The sequence below is a fragment of the Lissotriton vulgaris genome, chromosome 1_1 (assembly GCF_964263255.1).
Source record: "Lissotriton vulgaris chromosome 1_1, aLisVul1.2, whole genome shotgun sequence".
NCBI lineage: Eukaryota > Metazoa > Chordata > Amphibia > Caudata > Salamandridae > Lissotriton > Lissotriton vulgaris.
The window spans coordinates 1005848753-1005876542 of NC_141685.1; the positions used below are offsets into that span (position 1 = coordinate 1005848753).

Here is a 27790-nt window from a genome sequence, read left to right on the forward strand (position 1 = left end):
TTATAAATATATACAACACACCAGCAAAGTAACAGGGTAAAACGTTTTATTAAATAACTATTTACATGGCAGCCTGCTGCAACATGAAAACAACATTTTCAATTGGTTCTTAATAGTTTCAATTCTGGAATTTACACGCAGCACTCCACCCACTTCCCTCACTATCTTTTCTACTCTCAAGAGAGAACAACGTCCTACATCTTTCGGAAGACTTTGGTGAAATGGCTACCGTATCTCATTCATCTTCCGAATCTGACCAAAATGATCGACTACCTTTAATAAGAAAAAATAAATCTTTCATCTGGCAATTTTTCACTTATCCTGAAGATCAAAAGAAAGTGAATGCACCAAAAGTAACCTGCACGATATGTGACTTGGTTCTCTCAAGAAGAAATCCAGCAAAAAAAAAATATTCCTTTTCCATACATACCATGGTGCGGCATGTCAAACAAGTGCACCCTGTGCAATTTGCAGAGGCAACGACAAGAGCCCTGGCCACGCTATTACCATTAGAGGTGGCCAGCACATCTTCTGATCGACGACCTGTATCTCCATCGAGTGCAGAGATGGACTTGAGATATTTAACTATATATGGTCTATAACCTATGGTTTTTTCAGTGATTTTTCAAGGTTTTGTAAATGCTAATTCCTAACTATATATGGTCTATAACCTATGGTTTTTTCAGTGAATTTCTTTGGTTTTTTAATAGCAAATATCAAAAGCTTTTTTGTGGAAAATGACTAAAATTAGGTATACATAAGCGGCGTTCATTTATGTTCACCACAGCCACTGTTAAAAGTAAAGTGAAAGTTGCGAAACAGTGGCCATGCCATCTAGTCCCTTTTAGGCCCCATCATGCACGTAAGTAACAGCCATTTTCTGTGTCATGGCCTCTCTGCCCACTGCTAATAGCCTATGATTGTTCGAAATTGGTTCTCTTTGGGTCATTCTCTGTTCACAAATAAGCACAGAGTCGCAATACTCTGTTTAGTTTTTGCAGATAGTGAAGGATAGGTAGTGCACACTTTTGTCCCCTTGGTAACCCGTCATGCCTATCTCTGCCCCGTTTGTTGGTAGTTGGTTCAACCCGGACCGTTTATTAGAGGTAGATCGTCCGACTCCACCGGAGGACCCCCTAATAAAAAGGACATATATATAAAATGCGGACTATCCGCTGTATCGTGCTAGCAAACTATAACATATAAATCGTTCGAAAAAACATGAAACTAGTGAGAGGAACCGAGCTCGACGCCATGATGGCTGCAAGACAGCTCGGCTCCGCCGCCCACCCCGCCCAAAATAACGACAAACACTATGCAAATATTATAAATATATGCAACACACCAGCAAAGTAACAGGGTAAAACGTTTTATTAAATAACTATTTACATAGCAGCCTGCTGCAACATGAAAACAACACTTCTAATTGCTTCTTAGTAGTTTCAATTCTGGAATTGAACACCCAGTACATCCAGAGGTGATGTCCGACAAGTTGTGTGGGGGGATGCCTTGCTAATGCCGCCACCCCCACCACCTTCTGTAGGAAGGACTCTGGATATGCTTGGTCCCTGAGAGGCTTCGATGTCCCTGCCTTGCACAAATGTCATAAGTTCTGGATGTTGAGTGCCATACTTCAGGGTCTAAGAAACGGCGTGGGGTGCACTAGAAAGGAGAGGCGGCGCGAACGAGCCTCTCCCACCTCCCCAGGTGGAGGTTTCTTAGCTACACCCCAGCGCTTCACTCGACAAGCTGAGTTGCGCCCGCTCCTGCAGCACATTGCCTCGCTCGGCCAGCTGAATTACGCCTGCTCTTGCTATTACAGCGTCTCACCCGCCATCCAGCTGAATTGCACCCACTCTTGCTTGCCGGTGAGAACAACTGATCTGAAGAACGGCTGCCTGCGGTGCCTCCCTGAGCCGCTTGACGGAGGCCCCCGAGGGGCGGTGTGGTGGCACGGACTCGGAGGGGGCGCTTGGCTCCTGCCCCCTCCCCAAGTCTTGTTCCCCTGGTATGGCCTGACATTGCCCCCGACATAGGCGGCCGGCTCCCGGGGTCAGGCGGAACTTGTTGCCTTTTGATGCCTCTTCCATTCTGGACCTTGTCCCACAATCCGTTTGACCTGAAGACACGTCCTGCGGTGCCCTGGTCCGACCATCACATATACCTGCGCCAGGAGACGGCGTGGGGTGCACTGGAAGGGAGAGGCGGCGCGAACGAGCCTCTCCCACCTCCCCAAGTGGAGGTTTCTTAGCTACACCCCAGCGCTTCACTCGGCCAGCTGAGTTGCGCCTGCTCCTGCGGCACAGTGCCTCGCTCGGCCAGCTGAATTACGCCTGCTCTTGCTATTACAGCGTCTCACCCGCCATCCGGCTGAATTGCACCCACTCTTGCGATACAGCGACAGGCGGCTGCCACGGAGCTCAGGAAATGGCGGTCGGCTCCACAGACTTGGGCCTGGCCTGCAAGGATGGCTCTGGGCAACCCTGGAACTCGGACGCTTGACTGCTAGGGCATGGGCCCCATTCCCAAAAGCGTCCCCTCAGCCTTGAAGATTCTACAAGAGTCACAGAGGCCCCCGACTCCTTTGAAGATTCTACAAGAGTCACAGAGGCCCCCGACTCCTGCAGACTTCCGGTGGGGAGCGACTGCCATGAATGCTCGCGGAATGGCCACGACGTAGCCACGGGGTGCTCTCATGCTGACGCCAGCTTCAGTCTGAAACATCCAGAAACACTGTAGACTACCAATTTGATCAGTTCCGGTGGAGCCCCAACGACGTATCGCGTTGTTGCGTAATGCGTCATATGACGCGCCGCGTTAGCGCACCCTGAAGTGCTCCGGTGCGCGAGGCGCGAAGCGCAGCTTCCCGGAAGCAATCCGGGGCGCGGCGCGGAGCGCGTAACGTAAGCATTTACATTTCAGTTGGTTCTCCCTCACAATATTTTCAATGTCACATAAAAGTCACCCATCACCCACTGCCATCTCTGGCTGTTTCCATGGTAACATTAGCATAAGAATGGGACCCCCTCTATTGTTACTTCAATGGTCAGGGAAAGAGGGGAAAAGTAAAGCACTAACAGTAAATATGTTCCCCCTTGACCTCTAAAACTGTAACGGTATATATCCAACACTTTAATTCTACTATTTTAATACATAAGGGCAAACAACAAGAAAGGTTTTTTTTATAACTTTATCATTTTATTATTTTTTCTTTTTAGTTGTATTTCTTAGTACAAAAATAATTTTTCCATTTATCGATTTATCACATCAGCTAATATATTTTATCAAAAGACACATAGTGTAAAACACATCATTTTGTAGTATCATCAGTAAAAAAACTATTAAATGCAGGGAAAACAATATACAAAACAATCTACACTCTCACAAGTACATACATCCCTTATTCATCATACATACTGCATTCATTCTTAGATTCTGCGTTTGAGGGATCGCAGATGGACGTGCAATTGATACGCAAGGTCGACGCGTTTCGGCAGTGAGACCGCCTTCCTCAGGACCTGTCTTGCAGAGACCTGTCTTGCAGAATACTCAGACACAAACAATATTTTTATGGCCCCTGCATAGTTGAATATCTGTAACGATAAATGACATACATTGTTTCATTTATTCTATAACTTTTTTCCATTAGTCTCAGTTACGTTGCCCTATGTATAACCAAGAAGACATACTTCAAAAACACATAGTATATTATAGTTACTCTAACTCTCTTGTGGTTGGTCCTGAACCGAGCAACAGGATGACATCTACGTGACTCTCATAGTCGACATAGAACTCTAACCTTATGAGTTTTCCTAAGGTTATGAATAAATGAAGGCATTTAATAAGAACTCTAATACTGTTGTAGAAGAAAATTTTTAGGGAAAAGAGTGTCTTGTTATAACCACAGTTAATGTTTAAACGGCAGGTAGGAAGTATTAATCACTCGGGACTTAAGGTGATATCAGCAGATAGGTATGTATTTATCTGCATGTTATACCATTTTGAGACTTAATCGCATGCGGGATATTTTAGCAACATGACAGACTGAGACTGTTATCACTTGGTTCAACAACTATGTACCTTTTGTTCTGGGAAAAGATTCCTGTCAAGCTTACGGCACTGGTTACAAGGTTTATTTTTGTTGTTGTAGTGCTTCCTGTATGTAAAATAGGAACAAGTTCTATCACTGTTCTGTGATATTATCTATATAAAGGAGGAGTTTATCAAGAAAATGTGAGCCAATCGCTTACCTATTTTGTCAGAAATTATCTTTTTTCGTTTTTCTAATTGTTGGTGCAAAGGCTTGTTTTTTATGGATCCAGCGTGGAACTGTGAGGACCACAAAAAGATAATACACAAAGAAATAAACCCTGACTTTCTAATACTTAATGTAGATGATGGTATATTAATATAGTCTCTAAGTTACTGACCTTATTCTCACAATAACTGGGACTTGGAGCATAAGGTAACTCTCTTCGTGGATAAAAACGCGAATAACTGCTGTTTTGTAGTTTTGGAATCGATGTAAGTCTGCAGAGGTATTGAAAAAAATATACATAGATCTAATTTTGCTCGTTTTTAACATTGCAAAGGATTTTAGAGTGTAGTAGGGTGTATCGGATTTTACCTTTTATCTAAGTCTGACACGTCTCTATTGAAAAACGGTCTCTAGCGGCAGAAAGTACAGACGAAATCAGGCGGAGTTCCTCCTTTCGTGGTACAGGGTAACATTGATTTAAATGATCTAGAGGTAAGGAGAGAAGAGCACCCTCGTCAGGATTATTTGTTAGCGCTCGTCCGTTGTATAACGAAAGCTAACGCGTAGGATGCTGGCTACGCTATGCGCTGTGCGCTGTACTTACTTCGGTTTCTCCTATGTCTGGTCCAAACGTTTTCAGTTGCACTGGACAGGAAGCCTAACAAGTAATAGTGATACTTACTTCCTATATACGTCATTTTCGCGCCTCAACGGGTCGGAATCCTCGCAACCAATGTCCAATGATATTGAATGACAACAAACCGGCAACCGATTTGTCGTACTTGCGGTCACGTGATTAGAATAACGCGGCGGCCATTTCTAAGTGGTGATATACTTATCTTTTTATGTAATATATACAGAGTCTACTATCATTATTTCTTTAGTAGACTTAAATTATGGCATCTCTTCATACGATTTCTCAACAGAGTTAGTGCTAATACCGAGAAGGTGTTAAAAGGAGGTAATAACCCTACTTTGCATACGGGTATGTTAAATATGGTAACATAAATGCAATAACACGGCGGCCATTACTGAGTGGCACTCTAGTTGTCTAATTGCGCGATATACGGTAGATCTTATGTTTTCAGTTGGATTTAAATTTTGATATGCAAATATATGGTTTATTTATTGTGTCACATACCACGAAATGTTCTCATTTAGGCCTCTTTTGACACTGTCAAAATAAAAAATCCAAAAGCATTCCCGTTTTTTCCTAGTGATCTCTGGTGATTCTCCTTTCCTACATTGGATTTTTTCCAGTATGCACCACTTCAATTCTAACTCATTGTGGTTTTGATCTGTACAGTGTTGGGTTAGCGGTGATGTCAGTTTATTAGTTCGCACTGAGGATTTATGTTCGCTAAATCTTAGCCTAAATTCGCGTCCAGTTTCTCCTATGTATGGCAGTCCACAAGGACATACGATATAGTAGACGATGTTTTTACTGCGACAGTTTGTGAATGATCTTAGAGTAATGATTTTGTCATTGTGAGACAGTATGTTGCCAGTGATTGCAGCATCACACGCATGGCAGTTACCACATTTGTGATTCCCTCGAATCGTGTCTCCACTTGTTACCCTCCACTTGGTAACACCTCATTCTGCACCTGGCTGAAGGCACAGGTCAAAAGTTCATATCTCAACGTTCTACAGCAAAGTAACAACACTGTTTTCCCTCCAGAAACACCTGCCTATCCACAGCTCTGTTACATGTCATTTTTTTCACACCCAATAGTACTTTTAGTTTTACATTACATTAACATGCAACGTAGTCTTCAATCTTCACGTATTAGAATCAACCAATCATTTTTTGTTTTTCAACCACACCAAGCCTCATCCATTTTTTTTATCCTGACTTTCAGCTTCTAACTGCCATTCCACTTCCAGAACCCATCGGAGTACGAGTGCATCTGCCTTGAAAATGAAGGTTTGGCTTTTAGGACACAGCTATATTCACTGGACTGGAAAATATGCAGCAAGCAGACGAATTTCCAACCTTGATTTACCAAATGTGCAAATAACGTGGATTGGCCAAAGAGGATTGAGATGTCACCAATTAATCCCATTGGTGAAAACTTTTATGCATCTCCCAGAACCAGACCTTATAATTGTGCACTGTGGTGGGAACGATCTAGGCACATTGACTGGGGTAGGTCTGGAAATGCTTCTAAAAGACACCTTTCAACAATTGATGACACTTTTTCATCGAACTGCCTTGGTATATTCCAATATATGCTAAAGACAGAAATGGAATTGGTCCAATCAACATTGTGCACAAATTGAGAAAGCAAGGAGACATGTAAATAAATCTGTTTCTGCATTCCTCAGAGATTATAGCATGGGTTCTATTTACCACAACAACTTGCGATACCACATGCAAGACGTCTATAGGAGAGACAGTGTTCATTTCACGAATGAGGGAAACAGAATCTTCCTCTGCAACATCAGGCTCTGCATCGGTACTTACTTATAAATGCAGAAAACACTCAATTAACACAAGGGCTCTTTTCAGAGCCACCTTATATCTAAGAACTCAAACTTCTGATTTATCTCCAATTTCACACTCTTGTAAATAGGTGTGCGCGACCGGGTGCGCGCACCCCGTATTTTTTTTCGGGGAAAAATTATATCTTTTTGCGTTTAAGGGCCTTACTGCACACCCCGAGAAAAGCTACGCAGCAAAACAATCTCTACCTTCTCCCCTTTCCATGTTTCAACGCTTTGAAATGAACAATATATTTACTCGCAGTGACAAAATGACGGACAAAACTTCCTGATTTCCTTCGAATCGAACGTTAACAGACGTCACGCAGCCAAAAAAAAATTCCGCTTGGGTGCGTTGTGGTGCGCGCACGTGTGCACGCCTATAGATATATAATTGGCTTTAACTTTAATTTTCTCAACAACTACTGAACGGATTTACACCATCCCAAAAAAAGCGTAATCTGCGAACAAGACTCTACAGTTTTGGCAAATTTCTTATAAATTCATTCAGCCGTTCGACCTGTAGCCGAGTCTAAAGGTCCTATGGAAAATAACATGGAGAAAACACGTTTTGGGACCCCCCTTATATCTCAGCCCCCACTTGACCAATCCCCCCCAAACTTTCAGGGAAGGAGCGCAGCGGACCTAGCCATCTTCTTTGAGAAATTCGCAAAGACTCATCCACCAGGGCCAAAGTTATTCCAAATAGAATGTTGAGGATTTCCTATGGAAAACAATCCTAACTATAACTACCTACTGGCGACTGCCAGTAGGTAATATATATATATATATATATATATATATATATATATATATATATATATATATATGTATGTATATATGTATATATATATATATATATATATATATATATATGTATGTATATACATACATCCATCCATCCATCTGGAGGTTGCCAATAGGTAGTTATAGTTAGGACCTATTATCCATAGGAAATCCGCAACATTCTATTTGGAATAACGTTGGCGCCGGTTGACGGATCTTCGCAAATTTTTCAAAACGTGTGGCCCGCTCCGCTTCTATGCTGAAAGTCTCGGGGTGATTAGTCGAGCGGGGGTCGAGAAAGAAGGGGGGTCCCAAAACGTGTTTTCCCTATGCAATTTCCCATAGGAACCTTTAGTCGCAGCTACAGCCCGAACTGCTGAACGGAAGTACACCAAATTTGGCAAAAAGGTAGCTCTTGGTTCAGAGTCGTGCCTTTTGGTTAAATGGTGTAAATCCGTCCAGTAGTCCCTGAGAAAATCGAAAGAAAAATCACATATATATCTATGGCCGCGGAGGATCCGCGCACCATGGCGAGCACAAGCTGTATGCTAATTGACTGTGAACACTCCAAACTAGGAAGTGTTGGCAGCCATCTTGTACCTCGGTTCTACCTAAGAAAAAAACCTGCCAAATGCAAAAAGGGGGCAGGGATAGAAACACCCTGACCCCTAGGCCTGCTCAGGGGGTCCCACAAGGACCCCCAAGGCCCTAAAAAATAAAAATAATCTGCAAAATCCGCGCAGGGTGCGCGGATCCTGCCGATTAAAACAAACAAAACGAAGCGCGTGCTCCCGTGTTTTGTTGTTAATTAGACCCCAGGGGGGCCAAGTCCCAGGGGCAGGGTAAAACAAATAGTGTGGGGGGCCCAATCCCTCCCCTCACTGCCCCGGGGACCGCCACCCCTGGGGCAAAGCATTTATTGTTGCGGGATGGCACACGGCCTCACTCCAGACACCTACTAAAGGAGAGAAATGCTTGTAAATTAGGAATGTACCAGAACCTACTATGGTAACAATAATGCTCCACAAATGGACTACATGTTCCATCATGCTTGAAACAACGCCCGTACTACACGTGAACCCAATTAGGGTAATGCATGGTTTTAAAAAGTGAAAAGGGAGCTCTCTGTGTATATTTTAAGCTGCCCAAGACGAAGAGGCTTGTTGTCTCGAAACGCGTTGGCGAAGGACATTGAAATATGTACACTGGAATGAATGCTGGCTGCCTCATGCAATCAATTCACCTGTTGTGCTGTTTTGTGTGACTATGAAAAGCTTTGGGCATTTGGAGGAAACAAAATAAATAATAAAAAAAAAATATACACATATATATATATTTATTTATATAATATATATACACGCACACACACACACACATATTTTGGTGAAAAAAATACCTCAGACTGAAAAAAACAAAGGTTAAAGGTAGGTTATAGTGAAATTAAAATGGCTGTTGAAACATTGTTTTAACCTAACAAGACCACTGAAATTCACCAGTTAGTTATCTCAGGCAACTGTAACTCGTGCCCTAAAGTAGCAATAACTCACGCCTTCGCCATACACGGCTTGCACTCTCACATATTGCATCACTCACAACATGTTCAATTAATGTATTGGTAACATACCTACTAACATCTGAAAATATATTATTGATAACAGCACTCTACATGGCAGTGAGGTATAGTTTCTACTTAACTTCTGCAGACTTGAAAAATAGCCCACAATGTTAATGTTCTGTTCTCTCTTCTGAACAATTAGTATGTGCATACTAAATATAAGTACCTTGTGCATGGCACCCAAATACTAGTCCAGTCTAAAATCTTTCTTGAATCGTCAGATAATTCTTAGTGTAATGTATCCACCCCCAATTTTTAGTGTTCATATAACCGGTTTAGGAAATAAATAGTTCAAGGTTTGTTTTGTTCAACAACGTGACTTGTCTGAATATTTGTCTGTACTCTCAATGTTCATCATTACAAATGTTTTGGAAGCAACAGATCTTGGCAAATAACTTCTATTTAGCAAGATCTAGGCTGCAGCAGCATTGTATCATGATTGCCTATTAAGAATGACATGAAATCCTATATACGTTATATCCAATATGTTAAAATGGCTGCAGCATGTGCAAGATATTAATTTCCTGCTGGGAATTGGAGTGCTCCTGTATCGGATCTTCCATAGATTTGCATTTTTTAATCATCCCCGTCATCTAACTGGGACTCCTTCTGTAATCCTAGAGAGCAGTGTAGTGTTAAGCATAGGTGCAAACCTTTCACATAGTCACAGAGGTAGCCTGTTCACATCATTTTAAAAGATCCAACTTCAACCAATCAACGTAGTCAACAGCATTAACCCTTCCCCACCCAGGGTACCATAGGCTGGATTTCTTCTACCCCACGTCATGTGTGAAATAATCCCCTGAGCTGTGCTTGGCCAGTCACAGATAATTTGACTAGTTCTTAATTCTTAATTTCTGAGAAAACATCCACTATATCTAAGACTTTCATAACCTGACAAGACTTGAACATGGCAGTGTCCTCTAAAATAGGTCTTTTTAGACGGTGTGAAACCTGTAGCAGGAAGAGGCTTCACTCCGAGGACCCTCACAAGCACTGCATATATTGCTCATATTCGAACTATAAGGCAAAGGATGCAAAATACATTTTTTACTAAAACCCTGAAAGAATGAGAAGGTAGACTTTTATTATGGGTCACAAAATCTAAATCAGGAGAAACTCGCACCTCTGAAGAGAAATATGAGTATTTCCAAGACCCTAGGTAAAGCAGAAAAAAACGGTTAATTGACACGGAATGTTCTTCAAAATCAACATCAGATTAGAAATTCTTAACATCAGAGAAAACTCATAAAAGGTAGTCGTGCTGATTGCAAAAATCCCTCAAGAAGTCCGCCCACAAGCCATGCTTTGGCCAGCCCATTCCAAAAAAAAAGACTTCTTAGGAGTTTGTTTCAAAAATGAAAATGTCGGCATCATCACCGTTGATGAGATTGGGGTCTCCTTTGAACAATAAATTGTCTAATGAGGCAGAGGGACGACCATTGACTAATACTTCTGGAAAACCTAGCTGATGACAACACTGCCAATGAGACAACCAATGATGACTGACTCCATCCACACTGGCACCATCTTTGACTGCATCAACGCCGCTGCCATTTATGACCCTATACAAGGTGATTCCTTCGACACTGTTGATGTTGACAAGGGCATCAACGATGGCACTGTCAACTAAAATAATTCTGCAATAGATGCCACGATCTTAGAGAATTACTTTAAAATTAGTTAAGGACATTCCAATTCCACTTGTGCCTGAATATGCATCATTAAGCAAGTCATTCTCATATACACACAACGTCTCCTCGGTACGAAAGAGTCTGATGATCCTGTCGGACCTGCATAAAGTGCAATACAAAATTAAAATACCAAGACAAAGGCAAGGATGAATATTGGGAAAAGGAGGACTTTTTTTCCATGGTCCTGGTCATATAGAGGATCCTAATGCTAGAATATCCGATCAGCCCTTTAAAGAGCACTGTGATGATGATGATGCTTAGCATTATGGAAATGATCCTTATGATTTGACTACTTAAACATAACAGGAACCATTGATCCAGGTCCCCATAACTTTGATGAGATCTAGGATTTATACTTGCAGATTATTATTATAATTCAGCACTGAGTTCAGCTACATCTGAAGTGAAAAACAAGCTTTGTCTCCAGCTCATACAAGACCCTAAACAAGACAGATGGCTCTACACACTTCTGTTCCTGTGCATTTAATACAAGCTCTTTCAAATTCTTTACTGTAACATTCCACACTGGCAACTTAATCTGTACCACCAACCGATAGTGACCCATACCCTGATGACGATCAAGAAGAAGGTCAGTTATTGCAGTCACTCCTCAGTTTACCGGACGAGAATGGGACGATTATATAGCACCCACTTCAGGAGATGTCACCCTTATAAGGCAGATTGTCCTCTAGATGTCATTAGAGGCTTTCACAATCCACAGTCTCAGCAAGAGTGTCTGAGATTTGACTTGCCTTTACCAACCTAGGAAAACAGCCGTTTCCTGTAAGAACTTGGAGAATTAGTTGAAGGAGGTGAGAACCAATTTCAAATCATAATTACAGTCCTTGTTGGGATAAACCACTGAAGTTGCTAAGTAAACTTGTGCTTAACCGTCTGGTAGCTTGGAACAAAGCAGTCCGGCTTAATTTATAGACCGGTTGTAAAGTATTTATGCAGTACACGAAGAGTAAAAAATGAGAACACAGCTCCTTTAATCCCCAATGCAAATTAGAAAATAGGGAATATTTTCATAAATAAAATGACGTCATCCCCCAAATCTAATCAGCAGAACCGGGGATATGAATAACAATTTTAAGTAGTAGATATAGCACCAGGAAGCACAAAGTGCCAATTATACTCAATGGTAGCAGTAGCCCAGGACCAAGGTGCAATTTCGGGCGGGCTGGATACACCAACCAGGTTCGTTCTGGTCAAAGATTTTATATTCTAACTTTAGTCCTTTAAGTCCCAGTCCACCATAGTAGTACACTTCTAAAGCTTTCCAGGACCTCAGAAGGTGGCAGGTAGATTCCAGCCAGGTCTAGTTGCCACTGATCATTTGAACCGTTGCAGGAATGGCCTCTTTTTCCTTGTCATATCCCTGTAATCTGAACAGTCAGTCAGCCTTATGACACTTTAGGTCCACTACTTTTTCCTGGGCACAAGAGGAAAAGCAGGTCCAGTCTTTTAGGACTCATCTCAGGCATCAGGGTCAGCCCTCTTCTGATCTTCCACAGGCCCAGGATTGTCTAAGGAGAGGTATGTGGGGTCAACAGTGCCGGACTGTGGGAGAAGGGCAATCCTTTGTTCACTTCTTAAACCAGTTCTATCTGGTTAGTTCCTATCCCATTTCCCTCTGGCTCCAGCCTGTAACAGTTGGTCTATAATGAATTAGTGTTGGATCCTGCAGATGATTTCTTTATTTGCCTAAAGAAGGGTATATTATCCGTCATTTGTGGACACCCACTCGCCTAATTGTTGCGAAGATTTGAGTTACACTAACTATGTACTGTGATTCAGTATTATCCATATGTGGATAAATATTAACTGAGTAAGTAAATGTTTTGAAAAACTGTCTTTTGTGCCAATGTTTCCTTTTCAATTGCACAACAATACTTTTGTAATTTTTTTTTACATTTTTAATTAAGAGATTCAACATGATCGTTAAAAAAGTGAATAGACTGCACTAGGCGAGCGCCTCCACCAGATGCCAAATATTTTTTAGTTGGCTCTTCTAGATACTTGTTGGTTATCTATCCAGCTGGAGCCATTTTCACTTGCGACACATGTAGCCTGGGCGCCAGAGGGTTACATGGCCTCTTCCCCTCCCTTTGTCTTTTGCTACAGATGCTTAAAGCCTACCTTAGGGGTAAATTATAAATATTGTAAAGAAAGGTTTCAGCCTGTCAAAAGGGTTAAAAAAGAAGTTTTATAGTTGCAGAGAAAGGCTGCAGTGACAGAATGGAGATAGGTTTTACAGTACTATTGTAGTGGGTGGCTTGAGTGCTGCATCCCACAGGTAGCATTTAATTTACGGGCCGTGAGTAGAGGTAGTACCATATACTAGGTACTTACAATTAAATTAAATGTTTCAATAAGGGCTATACCAATTTTAAAAGGGAGAGCACAAGCCTTTTACCACTGGTTAGCAGTGGTAAAGTGCACAGAGTTCTACAACCAACAAAAATATGGTTAAAAAAAATGAAGACAGAAAATCGGCGACCCTGCAGGAAGAGCACATTTCCAGTATTTCCTTCATGACTTTAAAGAATCAACAAGGAAGTAAGTAAAGGCGATACCACTAATGGATCATAATTCGTTAGAAGACCTACTATTCATGAAAACTCCAGCCACATTAGCTGTGGTGAACGCCAGCCTACACAAAAAATAGGTGTCCACAAATACCCGGATTTGCCTTGTGGTTCATCTGTGCAGATTTAGTGGCAATGCAGGCAGTTCAAAGACACCAAACATCTCCAAGCAGTGTGCCGCTCAATAGAAATAAAACTTTTCTGCAACAGTCTCAACATCTGTCAGGGCTGCCAATGTGCTAGTAATCCTTACTTGATATGAGGGTCAGATGTCGTTGGATATTGGACAAATGTCTGTCCACCTACTGGATGGTAACAAGGCCGAAGTAAAGGTAATACACAAAACCATTTTGAGTAATCATTGTTACAGCAGTGGCCATTTTAAAAACTGGATTTAAGTAGCTGGCAGATGTAGTTGTCTTCTGCAGGCATCGTTGGTTACATCCAGTCTCTGAGACTGGAGGTGCAGAATAAGATACTAGACATGTTGTACGGTGGAAAATCTTTTTTTAAGCACCATGTAGATGAAGCTTTCCTGTCTATTAAATCTGATGCAGGCACAGCAAGATCATGAGGAGTCCCTCAGCAAAGGTGGCTGAAACTCTTTCCCGAAGCCTGTGGAAGGGGCCAGTATTCCTACAGAGGTTGTTACCACCCCTACAGGTACCAAATGTACCAGCCTTCTCAGTAGACATACCCACCACGGCTATATGCAGGTGTGCAGGGCACAGCCACCAGCTTCTTATCATAAACAGGCCACTCAAAGGAAAACTGGAAGCCGTCATGATGCAATGAAGTTTCAAGATGACAGACACTGCAAAGGCGATGGCGACAAAGGATTCAGAAATTCCTATAGGAGGGGAAAATCTAGTCTTGTTACATTGGGCCAGTCTAACATCAACTCGCTGTGTATTGGACCTTATATGGTTTGCCCACACTGGAATTCATGCAGAAACCACCACCCAATAGGCCCCATCAGAGTCTCTGTCTGTTAGAAGCTGGGATTCTCACCATTTTAAAGGGTTGATGGAACAGGTCCCCAAGACCCAGCTAAATTTAGGTTTTTATTCTTACTGCCTCTGTATAAAGAAACAATTGAGTGAGTGGAGGCTGATTTTAAATGTACAGAATTTAGACGGATTTCAAAAAAAACAACCCTTTTGCATGGTGTCTTTACAAGACATAACCTCTCTAGACCTACAGTATGTTCATATACCAGTCCATCGTAATAATCGAAAACATCTGGGATTCAAAGTCACCAGTCATCACGGTCTACTGTTTGGCCTCAAATCCGCCAGGAGAATATTCACCAAGTGTATGGCTCCAGCAGCAGTACATCTGATAAGCAAGGCCATCACATTTTTCTACACTTGAAAGTATTTCATTTGATCAGCCAAGCATCTAAGTCCACAGTAGCTTCAACCAAAGACTGTCTGCAGCTCTTCAACAGGTTGGCCCATACTCTAAACAAAGGCTAATTATCTGTCTTCCCTTGCAGAAAAATCTAATTGTTGGAAGCAATACCAGACACAGATGTAGACAAGGAAGTCCTTTTCATCCAAAGAGATCTAAGAGAGTCTTACCATGTTGTCCAAACGGAGAAAGAAAGATTAGTCACCATCAAACTCTTCAAGCCCCTTTTCAGTGATAATGTTATACTGCTTACCTTTGATATCACATGAGGTCTTCACATGAGGTCTTTACAGGAAGAGCTTGAAGCACAGTGGCTACCAACTGAAATATTATTTGATTACCTCATAAAAGGGAAAAGTCGAATGGAACCAGCCTTACCTTGGTGGACACAACACAAAAATACCAACTTCTGATTGTGTTTTCTCCAGGAGTGTTCCTATTTCATTAGGATGACAGACTCCTCCCTAGAAGGTTGGTGGGGCTCCCTTTACAGGAACACAACTACGGGTCCATAGCACAGGGCCTGCATTCCTTCCAACTAGTATTAAGGAGCTTCTCAGTGTTGGTGCGCACAGACCGCATGAAGAGCATGTACTACATCATCAAGCAGGGAGGAACATGCTCCCTCCTGCTTTTGAAGGAAGCAAACATATGGGACTGGGCCATACTGAATCATATCCAAATAACAGAGGAGCATGTACCAGGCATACCCAAATCTGGGTCCACAATCTCAGCAGAACACCAAAATAGTGCCACAAATTGAAACTGAATCAAGTGCAACTGAACTACATATTCCACTGCTGAGGCAAACCAAACGTGGATTAATTTGCATTCGTTCAAAACCGGAAATGCCAATATTATGCCAGCAGGCATGCCTGCCGTGGCCCTGGGAGGGAATGCTTGCTTAACCTCTTAGTTAAGAACATGTGCAATTACTTTTCCTCCACTTACCCCTCATACTGTGTGCCTTCAAAACAAGGAGGAAGCAGTTTCCCCCCTCATGTTGATTACTCCATGGTGGCTTAGACAACAGTACTTGTTTGCAAAACCATTTCTCATCTCAGAAAAGGCCTTCTATTCTATTGAAGCCGTCACTGAATCTATTGCCTTTTTGAAACTGGCAGATTTTCAAGGTCTTATAAACCTCATTTAATATAGAGAATGTACAATAAGATGCGAACTCCGGCGGCTCGTTGTGTGGCTTAAGGATAATGGAGATGAGTGCCGAGCAAAATGTAGAAGGGAGTGCCCCAACAAAGTAGATGTTTAGGCACCAGGACTGGAGCAAATTGTGCATAAAATTCAGCTGCAGCCCATCTATGCCTGGAACAATTCCCTTGGGTAAACCCAACAGCACCGAATGTATCCTGAGGAACTATGGAGGCATGTAGGTTTACCTGGGCCTCGTAGATAACCAGGGAGGAAGGATATATGCAACAAACTGGTCTAATAAGCCCTCAGACATTGGCGACACTGGCAGGAGTGGAGTAGGAAAGGGGTCCGTGTATAACTCTCAATTATAGTTATGGGAAGCCGTGTTGATAACCAGCTGAATATGCCCTCCTCCCCCTTCGAGCAGCGAGATGAGAAGTGAAGACAGTCTGATGGTGGTGGGGCAGCGAGACTCGCCAGCTGAAGGCTAGATTTATATCTCCCTCATTATAGACTTTAGTTAGGTAGGAAGCGCGATCATGGCTGCGGAAGAGTTGCATCGCCTGGTAATATGCAACGCGTGCTACTCTTAAGTCCTTTAATTTATATGGGGAAGGCATGACTGTGTGCTCTAGCCTCGAAGAGCGGTTTCAGCTGTCAATGTCCCTTGTGAGGACCCGATGCACTCCAACTGTCGTTTTAATGCAAAGTCCCCTCATAAAAACCTTAAAACTCTCCCATTCCATCAGTGGAGAGGAGATGGTTCCAGCATTATCTTGACGGAATGAAGAAATGTGATCAAGTAAAGTCTGGCAAAAGACTTGTTTGTCGAGCATGGAAACTGCAAATCTCCATGTGGGGATAGGAGGAGGCAGAGTCCCCCAAGCTCTGTCATTACCGGAGGGTTGTGATCCGATAGAACTCTAGGGTGATATCGAATAGCGGTCACTGAAGTATGAAGAGGTGCAGAACATAGACATCTGTCTACGCGAGAATGAGGCTTGTGAACCGGGGAATTGAATGAGTATTCTTGCTGCCTAGGGTGTTTGGCAAGTCAGGTGTTATCCAGGCCCCAGTGATTTAACCACTAGCATACAAGCATTAAGCAGGACGGGATTGAGGGAGTGGTGTAGTTGAGCTGTCCAGATACGTCTCAAGGACTGCTTTGAAGTCCCCTCTGATTACCCAGAGTCATCGGGCCAGTTTGAGAGAATGTTTATCAATTGAGAGCAGTATGTCAGCTGGTATGGAGAGCATACATTACCCCTAAATTACAGCGGAGGCCATTAAAGGAGCCATGTACTAACGCATAGTGTCTCTCAGGGTACACTCAAACCTTCTCAGCCGTGAAGGGGATTCCGGCCCTGATCCACACTGCACCCCCCTGGTGTAATCTGAGAAACTCATACCTATGACCTGGCCCCTCCATTTGGCCTGCAGCATGGATACCTTCCTCGAGGTCAGGTGTGCTTCCTGTAATAAAGCAATGTGTCTGTCAACGGAATAAAGGTGCATCACCGAAGACCTTTTTTTGCAAAGAGTTCAAACCCCTGACATTCCAGTGATAGTGGTCAGCACGTTATGCAGATTTTCTATGTGTGGGAGGTACAGATGTGATGTAAAAAGAAGTCTGCTTGTGGCCTGTGTTTGCCATTGTCAGTCTAAATACACAGCTATAGCTAACTTCAATAGATATATGCTAACAAAGATAGAATTTTGTATGGATGCACCGGGTTTCTATCGGACAGATCCAAACTGGGCCATCCATCATAAACCACAGAACCAAAAAATATCCACCAAACCAACAAGGGAAGGGGGGGCAACAACCCAATACCAATGCAGTCCCCAGGCATAGAAAGCGAGGGGACAAAAAAAGGACCGTGGCTACATCGAGTGGAGGCATCCCATCCTGCAGATAACACAGAATACAATGGTGAGAGTGACTGGCCCCGTGTTGTCTCAGCAAAGCATACTTCGGTCCAACTCCGCCGGTCCACATCCCTCCGCACAGAGAAGCGATTCTTGTCATTCAGCAGCAGAGACAGGGAACCAACACATGGCAGAAAGTCCATAGCCATGCTTGTACACCAGGCCCAGCTAGAGGAAATCTATCTCGGGTCAGCTATTGACTGCTCCGTAAACACAGACTGTGTAGGCGTGCCCGGGCCATGGTCCTTCGACGTCTTACCGCCTCCTTACACGACAGAGTCAAACAATAGCAATTGCGGCAGTACCAAAAGGTCCCTCATGGATGCTGCCATCACAACCGTTTTCCTTTGTTCTTTCCAGGTCTGCGACAATGAGGGAGTTCAACGTCATGGTGTTCAGCACCATCCATCCACTGTGTTTGTTAAACACTTCAGTTGTGGGGTAGCCGGCGAAGGAGACCGTGACCGCGGTTTGTCGAAGGCCTCCGCCCAGTCCTATGTTGCATCCAGTTACATAAAAGAGTGGTTTGGCTGTCAGAGATCCTTAACTTGGCGGGGGAACATCAATGCATACTGAGCCAAAGATCCCGAAGTTTCCTCTTGACCTGCAACATCAGATTGAATAGATAACTTATCACACATGAAGAAAATTCAACAACTCTCCTCTAAGATGCTTAGCATGATGTCGTCACTTTTAAAGATAATCCAAAACTTTCTTCGTGACCATATCCTGATCACATGCAGCAAATCCTGGGAAATAATACCATGGAATTACATGGAATTACTTAACATCATCAACACCAGCCACTACACATTTATCTCCAAATAGATCAACTACATCCAAATCAGAACTAAGAGGTATTTGCGATTATCGGCACGTCGATTAGTACTTCCAAGAATGTATTGCACATCAAAGTTGCATTCCTGCAAGTTTTACCAAATTCTAATGAACCTTGATGAAGCAGTTGAGGTCCCTTTTTCACCGTATAAATAAGTCACAGGCTCATGATTAGTACTTGGAATAAAGTGTATACCACAAACATACAGGCTGAATTTCTCAATGGCCCAGACACAAGCTAGTGCCTCCCTCTCAATTGTACTGTACTTCCTTTCTGTTTTTGGAGAGCTCTGGATGCAAAAGCAATAGTGTGTTCAGTCACTTCAGCTATTTGACATAAAACTGCGGCCAACCCCACAGCACTGGCATATACGGTTATGATACACTTCAACCGACTCACAAAGGTTTTCAAAGCAAGAATGAAGTGATGAGTCCAAGTAGGTTGAAGAAGTATTTATTCAATATAAAATCGTAGTATAGGAATACAGCAGGTGAGTGCCAGGAGAGCACTATACAATCCAAAGGCTCTTCTCTAACTGACTAAAGGAACATAGAACATCATATCATACATTCTGTAGCTCTAACCTCGCGGCATTAAAGAGACACAGCACGATAACAATAATACAACATCATAACACTTCCCTCCTCCTTATAACAAAAAGGAAAAGGAATAGCAATAGGAAAACAAGAAAAGAAAGAAAGAACAGGAAGGGAGAAAACAAAGCAATTTCTAAAATGACAAAATAGATGAATCACATTATAAAATAAAAATCATTACATGACAAATTCTTTAAGCCAACCAGGTAAAACTCTAATTCTCTTCCCATGAGAAGAATTGGCTACATTAGAATCACATTCTGCACTAGAACTCTCATCACCTGTCCCTTCCCCCTCCTGCAGGAAGAAAGTTCATTAGAATCAGAAACATCAATCAAGTCTGAACTATTTTCAATATCAGTGGCTAACTGAGACTGCAAATAGCTGTTTTCAAAGTGATCCTCAATCCATTCAAAATCATCCTGACCCATGAATTCAGGAGAACTCATTTTCTCATTCTGTACAGGATTAATAGCAATATTCTTAAGATTCCACACTCTTCCATCTGAAAGCCTCACTGAATTCCTCAAAACCTCTGCTACTTGCTTAGGTGACTCATAACGACTCTCACCTTTGGATACCTTAAGAGGTTTTCTAACACATACCCAGTCACCTACTTTAACCTATACATCTTTTGTGCCATGATGCCGGTCATAAAATTCCTTGTTTTATTTATTTATTTAAAAAGTTTTATATAGCGCTGGCTAGACCCGGAGGTATCAGAGCGCTTTACATAAGCATCAGATCATAGTTACAGGTTACATCATTACAAAGGTTACACAATTCTTAGAGAATGGCAACATAGTTACATGTAAGGTCAAGATAAACTATAAGCACAAATACATAAGGGGAAAAGCAGGCAAGGTGAGAGATTCCGGGGAAGTGGGGTTGGAGCCCGGGTAGTAGACAGATAATGATGGCGGGAAAGGGGAGGGGCGGGTGAGAGACACAGCATGGGGAGAGGAAGGGTGATGGGGACACAAACCGGTAGACGAGTCAAGGCAACGTCCAAAGTGTGATCCCAGGGCAGACAAGGGTAGAGATTCAGGGGAGAGAGGATAGGAGCTAGGGAAGAGACAACCATAGAGACGAAAAGAAGTCTGCATAAAGACCGACTGGGTAGGTGACGACCAAGGAGGGAATCCATGGCCCATCTCCTCTATAGCTAAACCAAGTAGCTCCATCGGGCGTCAGACAAAATAGTTCAGTCTCAATACATTGAGAGAGGAGGGAAGGAGAGACATAAATAGAGGGAGGATGTGGTCGGAGACGACAGGCGAGAAGAAAGGAGGTGCAACAATGTGGTTCAACAATATACCAGAAAAAGGACAACAATTAAACATACAATCAAACAGTCAGCAATACATTAGGAGAAGAGAGAAAGGAGAGAGAAAGTAGTGGGGGAAAGGAGAGGTGAGAAAGTGAGGATAATGGAAGACACAACTATAGAGACGAAAGGAAGTCCGTCTAAGGACCGACTGGGTAGGTGACGACCAAGGAGGGAATCCACGGCCCGTCTCCCCTATAGCTAAACCAAGTAGCTCCATCGGATATCAGACAAAATAGTTCAGTCTCAATACATTGCGAGAGGAGAGAAGGAGAGACATAGAGGGAGGATGTGGGCGGAGCCGACAGGAGAGACGAAAGGAGGTGCAACAATGAGGTTCAACCATATATCAGAAAAAGATCAGCCAGTAAACATAATATCAAACAATCAGCAATACATTAGGAGAGGAGAGAAAGGAGAGAAAAAGTAGAGGGGGGTAGGGGAGGTGAGAAAGTGAGGATAAGGGAAGAGACAACCATAGAGACGAAAGGAAGTCTGTCTAAGGACCGACTGGGTAGGTGACGACCACTGAGGGAATCCACGACCCATCTCCCCTATAGCTAAACCATGTAGCTCCATCGGGCATCAGACAAGATTGTTTTGTCTCAAGTGGCGGGGGAAGAGGTTCGCAGAAAAACTGGGTGGGGACAAAGGGCAAGGGCAGGTGAGGGAAGAGGACCGAAGCTGGAAAGGGTAGGAGCGGAGAGGGGGAAGGGTAGGGGGAAGGGAGAGGGGGAAGATAACGTCAGTAGAGACGCAGAAGCGTTTGCCTGAAGTCCGGCTGGGTAGGTGATAGTCAAAATAGGGAACCAAAAGTCAATCTCCCCTATAGCTCGCGGGGTAGTTCCGCGGGCATCATACAGAAGTAGCTAGGTCTCAGCTTTCAAGGGCAGGGGAGGAATGAAAACAGAGAGGGTCCCGCTCCTCTGCTCGTGGGGCGGGTGTTGGCTCAGCAATGCACGCAGGAGTTCTTAGTAGGGGAGAGTATGGAGACAGCAGGATGTCAATTGTCTCAAGCGGTGGGCTGGCCGAGCTCGTTACGCAGCTCAGACTTGAAGTCCTTGAGCATAGATTGAAGGTCCGCCTTAGAAAGGGCTATGGTCGACTTATCTGAGTCCCCCCTGAGCACCGGACGCGAATCAGCTGAAGTAAGGAAATCCGATATCTTGCCCGTGCCTTTGTTTGTGCTTTTATTTGGAGGCATAAGGGAGTGGGTTCAGGTCCGCAGGCGACCCAGAGCTTTTCAGGGGCACCCCTGATGGATAGATGGAGTCACGGGGGAGCCAGTGATGAGGCTAGAGGTCGCGTCGCTCGGTCTCTCAGCGCGTCACCAAACATGGTGCCTACAGCCACCTCTCCAGGCGACTACATGCACGTCTCCAATCCCTCGCAAGGCCGCAGGCAGGAGATCTCTCTAGATGCACGGCCACTTGCTCGCCGCCTCGACAGGTCCCTCCAGCCGTCTTACGCATCACAGGTCGCTAGGCAGAATTGGGGGTTGTGTGTAAGTCCCCCTGCAGGCGTCGTTTGTCAGGCGTAGTGATGCTGCCAACATGCCCTACAACCGCTCTCATACCATAGTAGGACTGTCTCAGTGGGGTATGGGAGCAAACCACGAGGTTCGTCGCCATTTCTGGGTTTCTCGCCGCCCGCCATTTTGGAGTCAGGCAGCCGGCGCTGTGGTTCCGGAGCTTATTACCCTTGCCGCCTGCCCAGTCTTTTGCTAAGCACACCTGCTCCTTATCCCTATCTTTGCATGAACACCCACCAAATCATTTTTCTCTTTGACCGGAGACCATTGAGTAACCTTGCCATCAAACAGCCAACCAGGGTTAAACTTGCACCTAGGCAATCTCCCCCTCATCATGATAAACGGAGATAACCCTGTACTGGTTTGTGATGTAACTCTATATGACCAAACAGCCTTTTGTACCTGCACCTTCGACTCCAATCCCTTGTTAACAGAAGCCTGTATAACACCTTTCACTACTCTGTTAAATCTCTCTACTGTGCTATTGCCACTTGGATTATACAAGGCTGATGTTTTATGTTTGACATCACATTTCTCAAAATAACTCTTTGCCATATTAGACAAAAACTGTATTCCATTATCTGTTAAGAAACAGGCCGGTAGACCTTCCATAATGAAAATTTTGTCCAAAAACGAGAACCGTAGATGTCAATTTTGTCAACAAACCTGACAATTGGCCACTTGGTAAATAAATCAATGGCCACTAACCCATACTCCTTAAGTTCACCAATGGGCCCAATGATATCCACTGCCACTGTTTCCCAAGGAAGATCAGGAATTAACCCTTCACTCATTGAAGGTTTCAAGGTTTTAAGAGTTTTATCTGCAGAATTACAAATTTTACATTCTTACAAAATTTTCATGGCATAATTGCAGCACTTCCTTCCTCAAAAAAACAGGGGGGACAATTCTATCAGCCCTCAAAAGCACATTTTTTTCAACAGATAACTCCATGCGGACTTCCCAAAATGCATTTAAACCGTCCTTCACCATATTCTTCTTAGGCCATCCTATACAAATGTAATCCATCACATCCTTCAACATGAGATCCTTCGCTTCCTCTTCCATCCATTTTCCTTAGTAATAGCTGGAGCATCTGAATCATGTACCAAAGCAATCGTATAATCACCCCAAGGATCATCCACACACTTTTCTAACGGTGAAGGCAACCTAGATAAACAATCTGCAATGAGGTTTTCTCTTCCAGGTAAATATACCATCTTGTAAATATACTCCTTCATGCGCATAGAAAGCCTAGCCAGCCTTGCTGAAGCTGCAGAGATACCATCACTAGAAAGAATCCTAACTAAAGGCCGATGGTCTGTGTGAATAACCACAGGCTTACCCCACACAAAGGCCCTGAAGTGCTCCAAAGACCATGCGCAAGCTAACGCCTCTCTCTCAATGATAGGATACCTTCCTTCGGCTGGAGATAGAGCTCTGGAAGCAAACAAGATTATCTTTTCTTTACCATCTAACCCTCTCTGTGATAAAACCGCTCCAAGACCCTTATCACTAGCGTCTGTAGTCAAAAAACATTCCACATTAGGATCAAAACTTGCAAACGCATTCACATTTTGTAAGTCAATTTTAATCCGACTGATTTCATCCTTGCATGCCCTACTCCATTCAAACTTCGTATTCTTTTTAAGCAGAGAGCGAATATTATGTACCTTGGATGCAAAATTCTTAATAAACTTCGCACAGTATTCTGCCATGCCAAGAAATGCCCTTACTTCTTCTTTGGAAGTAGGTGCTGATGCCTTTACAATATTCTCCACCAACGCAGGTTTTGGTCTGACCCCTTCCTCACTAATGACATGACCCAAATAAGACACAGTTCTTTGGCCAAACTTACATTTGGGTAAATCTACCGTTAATCCCGCTGACGGCAAGGCACTCAACACAAGTTCCAATCTAGAATCATGTACATCTTTACTCTCAGCCGCCACCAAAATATCATCCTGAAAAATAAATCCATGTCACCAAACAATCTATGCATAAGACGTTGGAAGACTGCCCCAGCTGACGCTAACCCAAACGGCATACGCTTAAATTGGTAGCAACCAAACGGCGTGTTAAATGCCGTGAATCTCCTAGACTCTGGTTCCAATTCTACCTGATGGTATGCGGCAGAAAGGTCGATCGTAGAAAACCATGTAGAACCTCTTAAGGAAGATACCATTTCATTAATCTTTGGTAACGGGAACTTCTCCACAATGGTATTATTGTTCAAGTGGCGCAATCAATGCACAAATGGATTTTTCCGTTAGATTTCCTCGCGACTACGATCGGAGAAATCCACTCCGATGTTTCTACTTCCTCAATTATACCTTTTGTAAGTAAACCCTGCAATTCTTTCTTCACCTCATCCCTTATTAACATAGGGATTGGTCGTACTTTATGTATTTTTGGTTCAGCATTAGCTTTCAACACAATCCTGTGTTCAAAGACTTTCAACACTCTCAACTGCTCACTAAAAACTTTAGGAAAACTTTTGCACACTTTATCACTCCATTTGCTGCATTCATCCAAAACCAAAACCTTCTCTTTGCTGTTAGGATCCAAAATAATATTTAAATTATTTTGATCAATCCATCCCAGCACTGATGGTCCTACTTTCGCTATGTACAACTTCCCACTAGTGGATCTTCCTTTAAAAACGAAAGTAAGCCATCTGAATCCTAACATCTCAATTGTTTGTCCAGTATAACTTACAGGACCGATGTCAGATTCAGTCAACTTATGTCCAAGCTTCCCAACGAACTTATTTATCCACACTTCCTCATTGACAATGGTGTATGGAGATCCTGAGTCTGCATACACACTAATTAAAACTCCTCCCAGGGATATCTCATACACAGATTTACCCTTCATGGATTCCTCTGTGATGTTAATAACGTAGCTACCCCTCACATTCATCACGCACATTTCCTCTGGATCCTCTTCTTCTTCCACCCCACACTCTTCATCCCAAATATATTTCACATTAGATCGTCTACGGCACATTTTACTAAAATGACCTATCAGTCCACAAATTCCACCTTTCTTCTTCAAAGCAGGACTATTTTTACTAATGGCCAGATGTGTCCTACTATCACAACGATAGCATCTCCTCTCTTCCACCCCTTTATCTCTATTCTGGAACTTTGTTGATTGATTTGTCCATTTTCCTTGCGCTTGTTGATGAAAACTTTTACTTGGTGGTGGAATTTTACAAATGGCTGTAGATGTTTTGACCGTGTCAGATTCCTTTACCACGGTTGCACACCTCCCTGACATTTCTGACTTCCTCATAATAGCGACTATATCATCCAAAGGTGCGTCCCCATTAACCCACAATCTATCTTGCAACGTGGTGTTATTGTTGTGCATCACCAGCTGATCACACATCAAATCATCATGTAGTCCACCAAATTTGCAATCAATCGCCAACTTTTTCAGATCGTCAATCCATTCATCTACAGTTTCATCCTTTGTCTGTTTTCTCTGAAAGAATTTGTGTCTAATGACTCCAATACAGACTTTCTGGGCAAAATTCTTGTCCATATCCTTAATGGTATTTTCAAATACATCTAAATCAGGATCCACTTGCTTACTCATGCGAGAATGTGTCTTTAATCCAATAGGCCATAAAGAATGCAACAAAATTCTTTTCTTTTGCTCTGCTTTCATTTTTTTACTCTCATCCACAGCCTCGATATAGTCAATAAAATACTCCTTCCATTCAATCCATTTGATGTTAGGCTGTGTGCCAGAAACTCAAAATGGTTCAGGAGAACTTATCGAGAAATTCTGTTGAGCCATATCTCCACTATGGATAGAGTCTCCTTCTTCCATACACAATGCACTTGTTTAAAAAAAATAGTTGTTGTAGTTTCTTTTAAAACATTCAGAAATAAAAATGAAAGAAAGGAAAAAAAAATATGTATAATTTATCTTTCCCCCAACAGTCTCACCTGTTGTAACAAAGCATCAATATGCCACGATCTTTGCACTGTAGCGATTCTCAACCCTCGTTCCAGCTTGTTTCTAAATTTGTTCGTTTTCCTGCGTTTCCTCTGAATAAACAACAAAATAAATACATAAATAAATGGCCGCCGGGTCAAGGATACGTAGCGTGACCCACGTCTAGTCGCGCTGACTTGATATGTATTGCTCGTAACTCGGTCACAGAACAGATGAACAAGACGTCTATGCTGGAACGCACAGCCTGTACCGAATCCTGCCACCGCTTAGAAAAATGCAGCCGAGCAAGAATTCAACGGTCACCAATGCGTACATTAAACTGAGGGTGAGTTTTACCGCAACACAGTGAAGAATTTCCCACAAAGCACATTGAAGGCGCTCGATTCCTTAACTCTCAAAATGTGATAGTCAATTAGGCAAAGGATCGTAAAGTTGTAGGAATGGCAAAACGAGACAAAAATAAAAAAAAGTATCCTTGCTAAGGCTCACCATCTCACATCATCGCCAAGTTGAAGTGATCCAAAAGCTCTTCTCTAACTAAAGGAACATAGAACATCATATCATACATTCTGTAGCTCTAACCTCGCGGCATTCAAGAGACACAGCACAATAACAATAATACAACATCATAACAAAGAACTTTAACCAAAACTGACTTTATATTAAAAAAACGTGCTGCTCCTTCTCACCCTAAACAATGTTTTCTTTCTTTCTAAGCATTTTGTTAGAGGCTCCATAATAGTAGAATAACCCTCTACAAATCTTTAGTACTTGCTAAGGCCAATGAAGGACCTTAATTCATCCTTGTTTTTAGGACAAGGTGCATCTTTTTCAGGCCTCAAAAAAGATTAACCTTGTGTTTAATACCCTCCAAAGTAATTCCGTGACCAAGACAATCCACGGAGTTGGTGAGAAAATTACACAAATCGCGCAAGTCAGTCATACCACAATATTTAAGTAAATACATCACCTTGTCTAAAATCTTATCATGCTTCTCGAATGTTCTGGCAAAAATTAGCAAATCGTCCTGAAAAGCTAAAACTCCAGTAATGTATTTTAACAAGTAATACAGAAGGCTCAGGAATGCGCTAGGCCAGACCAAAACGTAGCCTTAAATATAAAAAAAATGTAGTTATGAAGGTGGCGAGTTATTGAGACTTTTCCTCCAAAGGTACTTGATCTTTTGCTGCTTTCAGATCAATGTTACTAAAATATTTAGCATCACCAATAGTTGTTCGGCGTAAGGTGGCAATCGAGTATAATATTTTTGTTTAAAGATCGTAAATCAGAAATTACTTTCACTGACCCAACAGAGCACTCAATTCCTTTGGCAATCTCAATAATTTCCGACACTGCTTGGTTTGTGCAACACAATAAATGTTCCTGCACCACCTTCGAAGCCCAGTTCAATACAACTTGATCCCTGTTATACTGGTTCATGTAATTCTCAAAGTTACATCAGCATGCCAAATTTCTTAATGATGTAACATATTGGTTAATGGGTCTTGAGTAAAAATTAAAACGCTCTAAAACAATGCTTGGTTCCTCTGAAAAATGTAAAGCAAGTCTTTTCACAGCTTCATTGTATACGTCATCCATCAGCATCC

At 42.7% G+C, this 27790-nt stretch overlaps 2 protein-coding genes across 3 annotated transcripts in view; one reads left to right on the top strand and one right to left on the bottom strand.

Moving 5' to 3' along the window:
• Positions 1 to 27790, top strand: part of LOC147748392 (cAMP-dependent protein kinase catalytic subunit alpha) — a 1196191-nt gene that overhangs the window by 193171 nt on the left and 975230 nt on the right. The window lies entirely within an intron of this gene.
• LOC147748393 (uncharacterized) lies at positions 22813 to 26139 on the bottom strand. The gene is made up of 2 exons (XM_086936425.1): positions 24582 to 26139; positions 22813 to 23970 (listed from the first exon to the last, which is right to left on the bottom strand). The coding sequence occupies exons 1-2, from the start codon at positions 25887 to 25889 to the stop codon at positions 23947 to 23949; spliced, it is 1332 nt and encodes a 443-aa protein (XP_086792551.1). The 5' UTR covers positions 25890 to 26139; the 3' UTR covers positions 22813 to 23946.

Coding starts and splice junctions, on each gene's coding strand:
- LOC147748393 (XM_086936425.1), bottom strand. CDS start 25,889: ATGAAAGCAGAGCAAAAGAAAAGAATTTTGTTGCATTCTTTATGGCCT. Junction 23,971..24,581: donor CTATGTTAATAAGGGATGAG/GTGAAGAAAGAA, acceptor TAAAGGCATCAG/CACCTACTTCCAAAGAAGAA.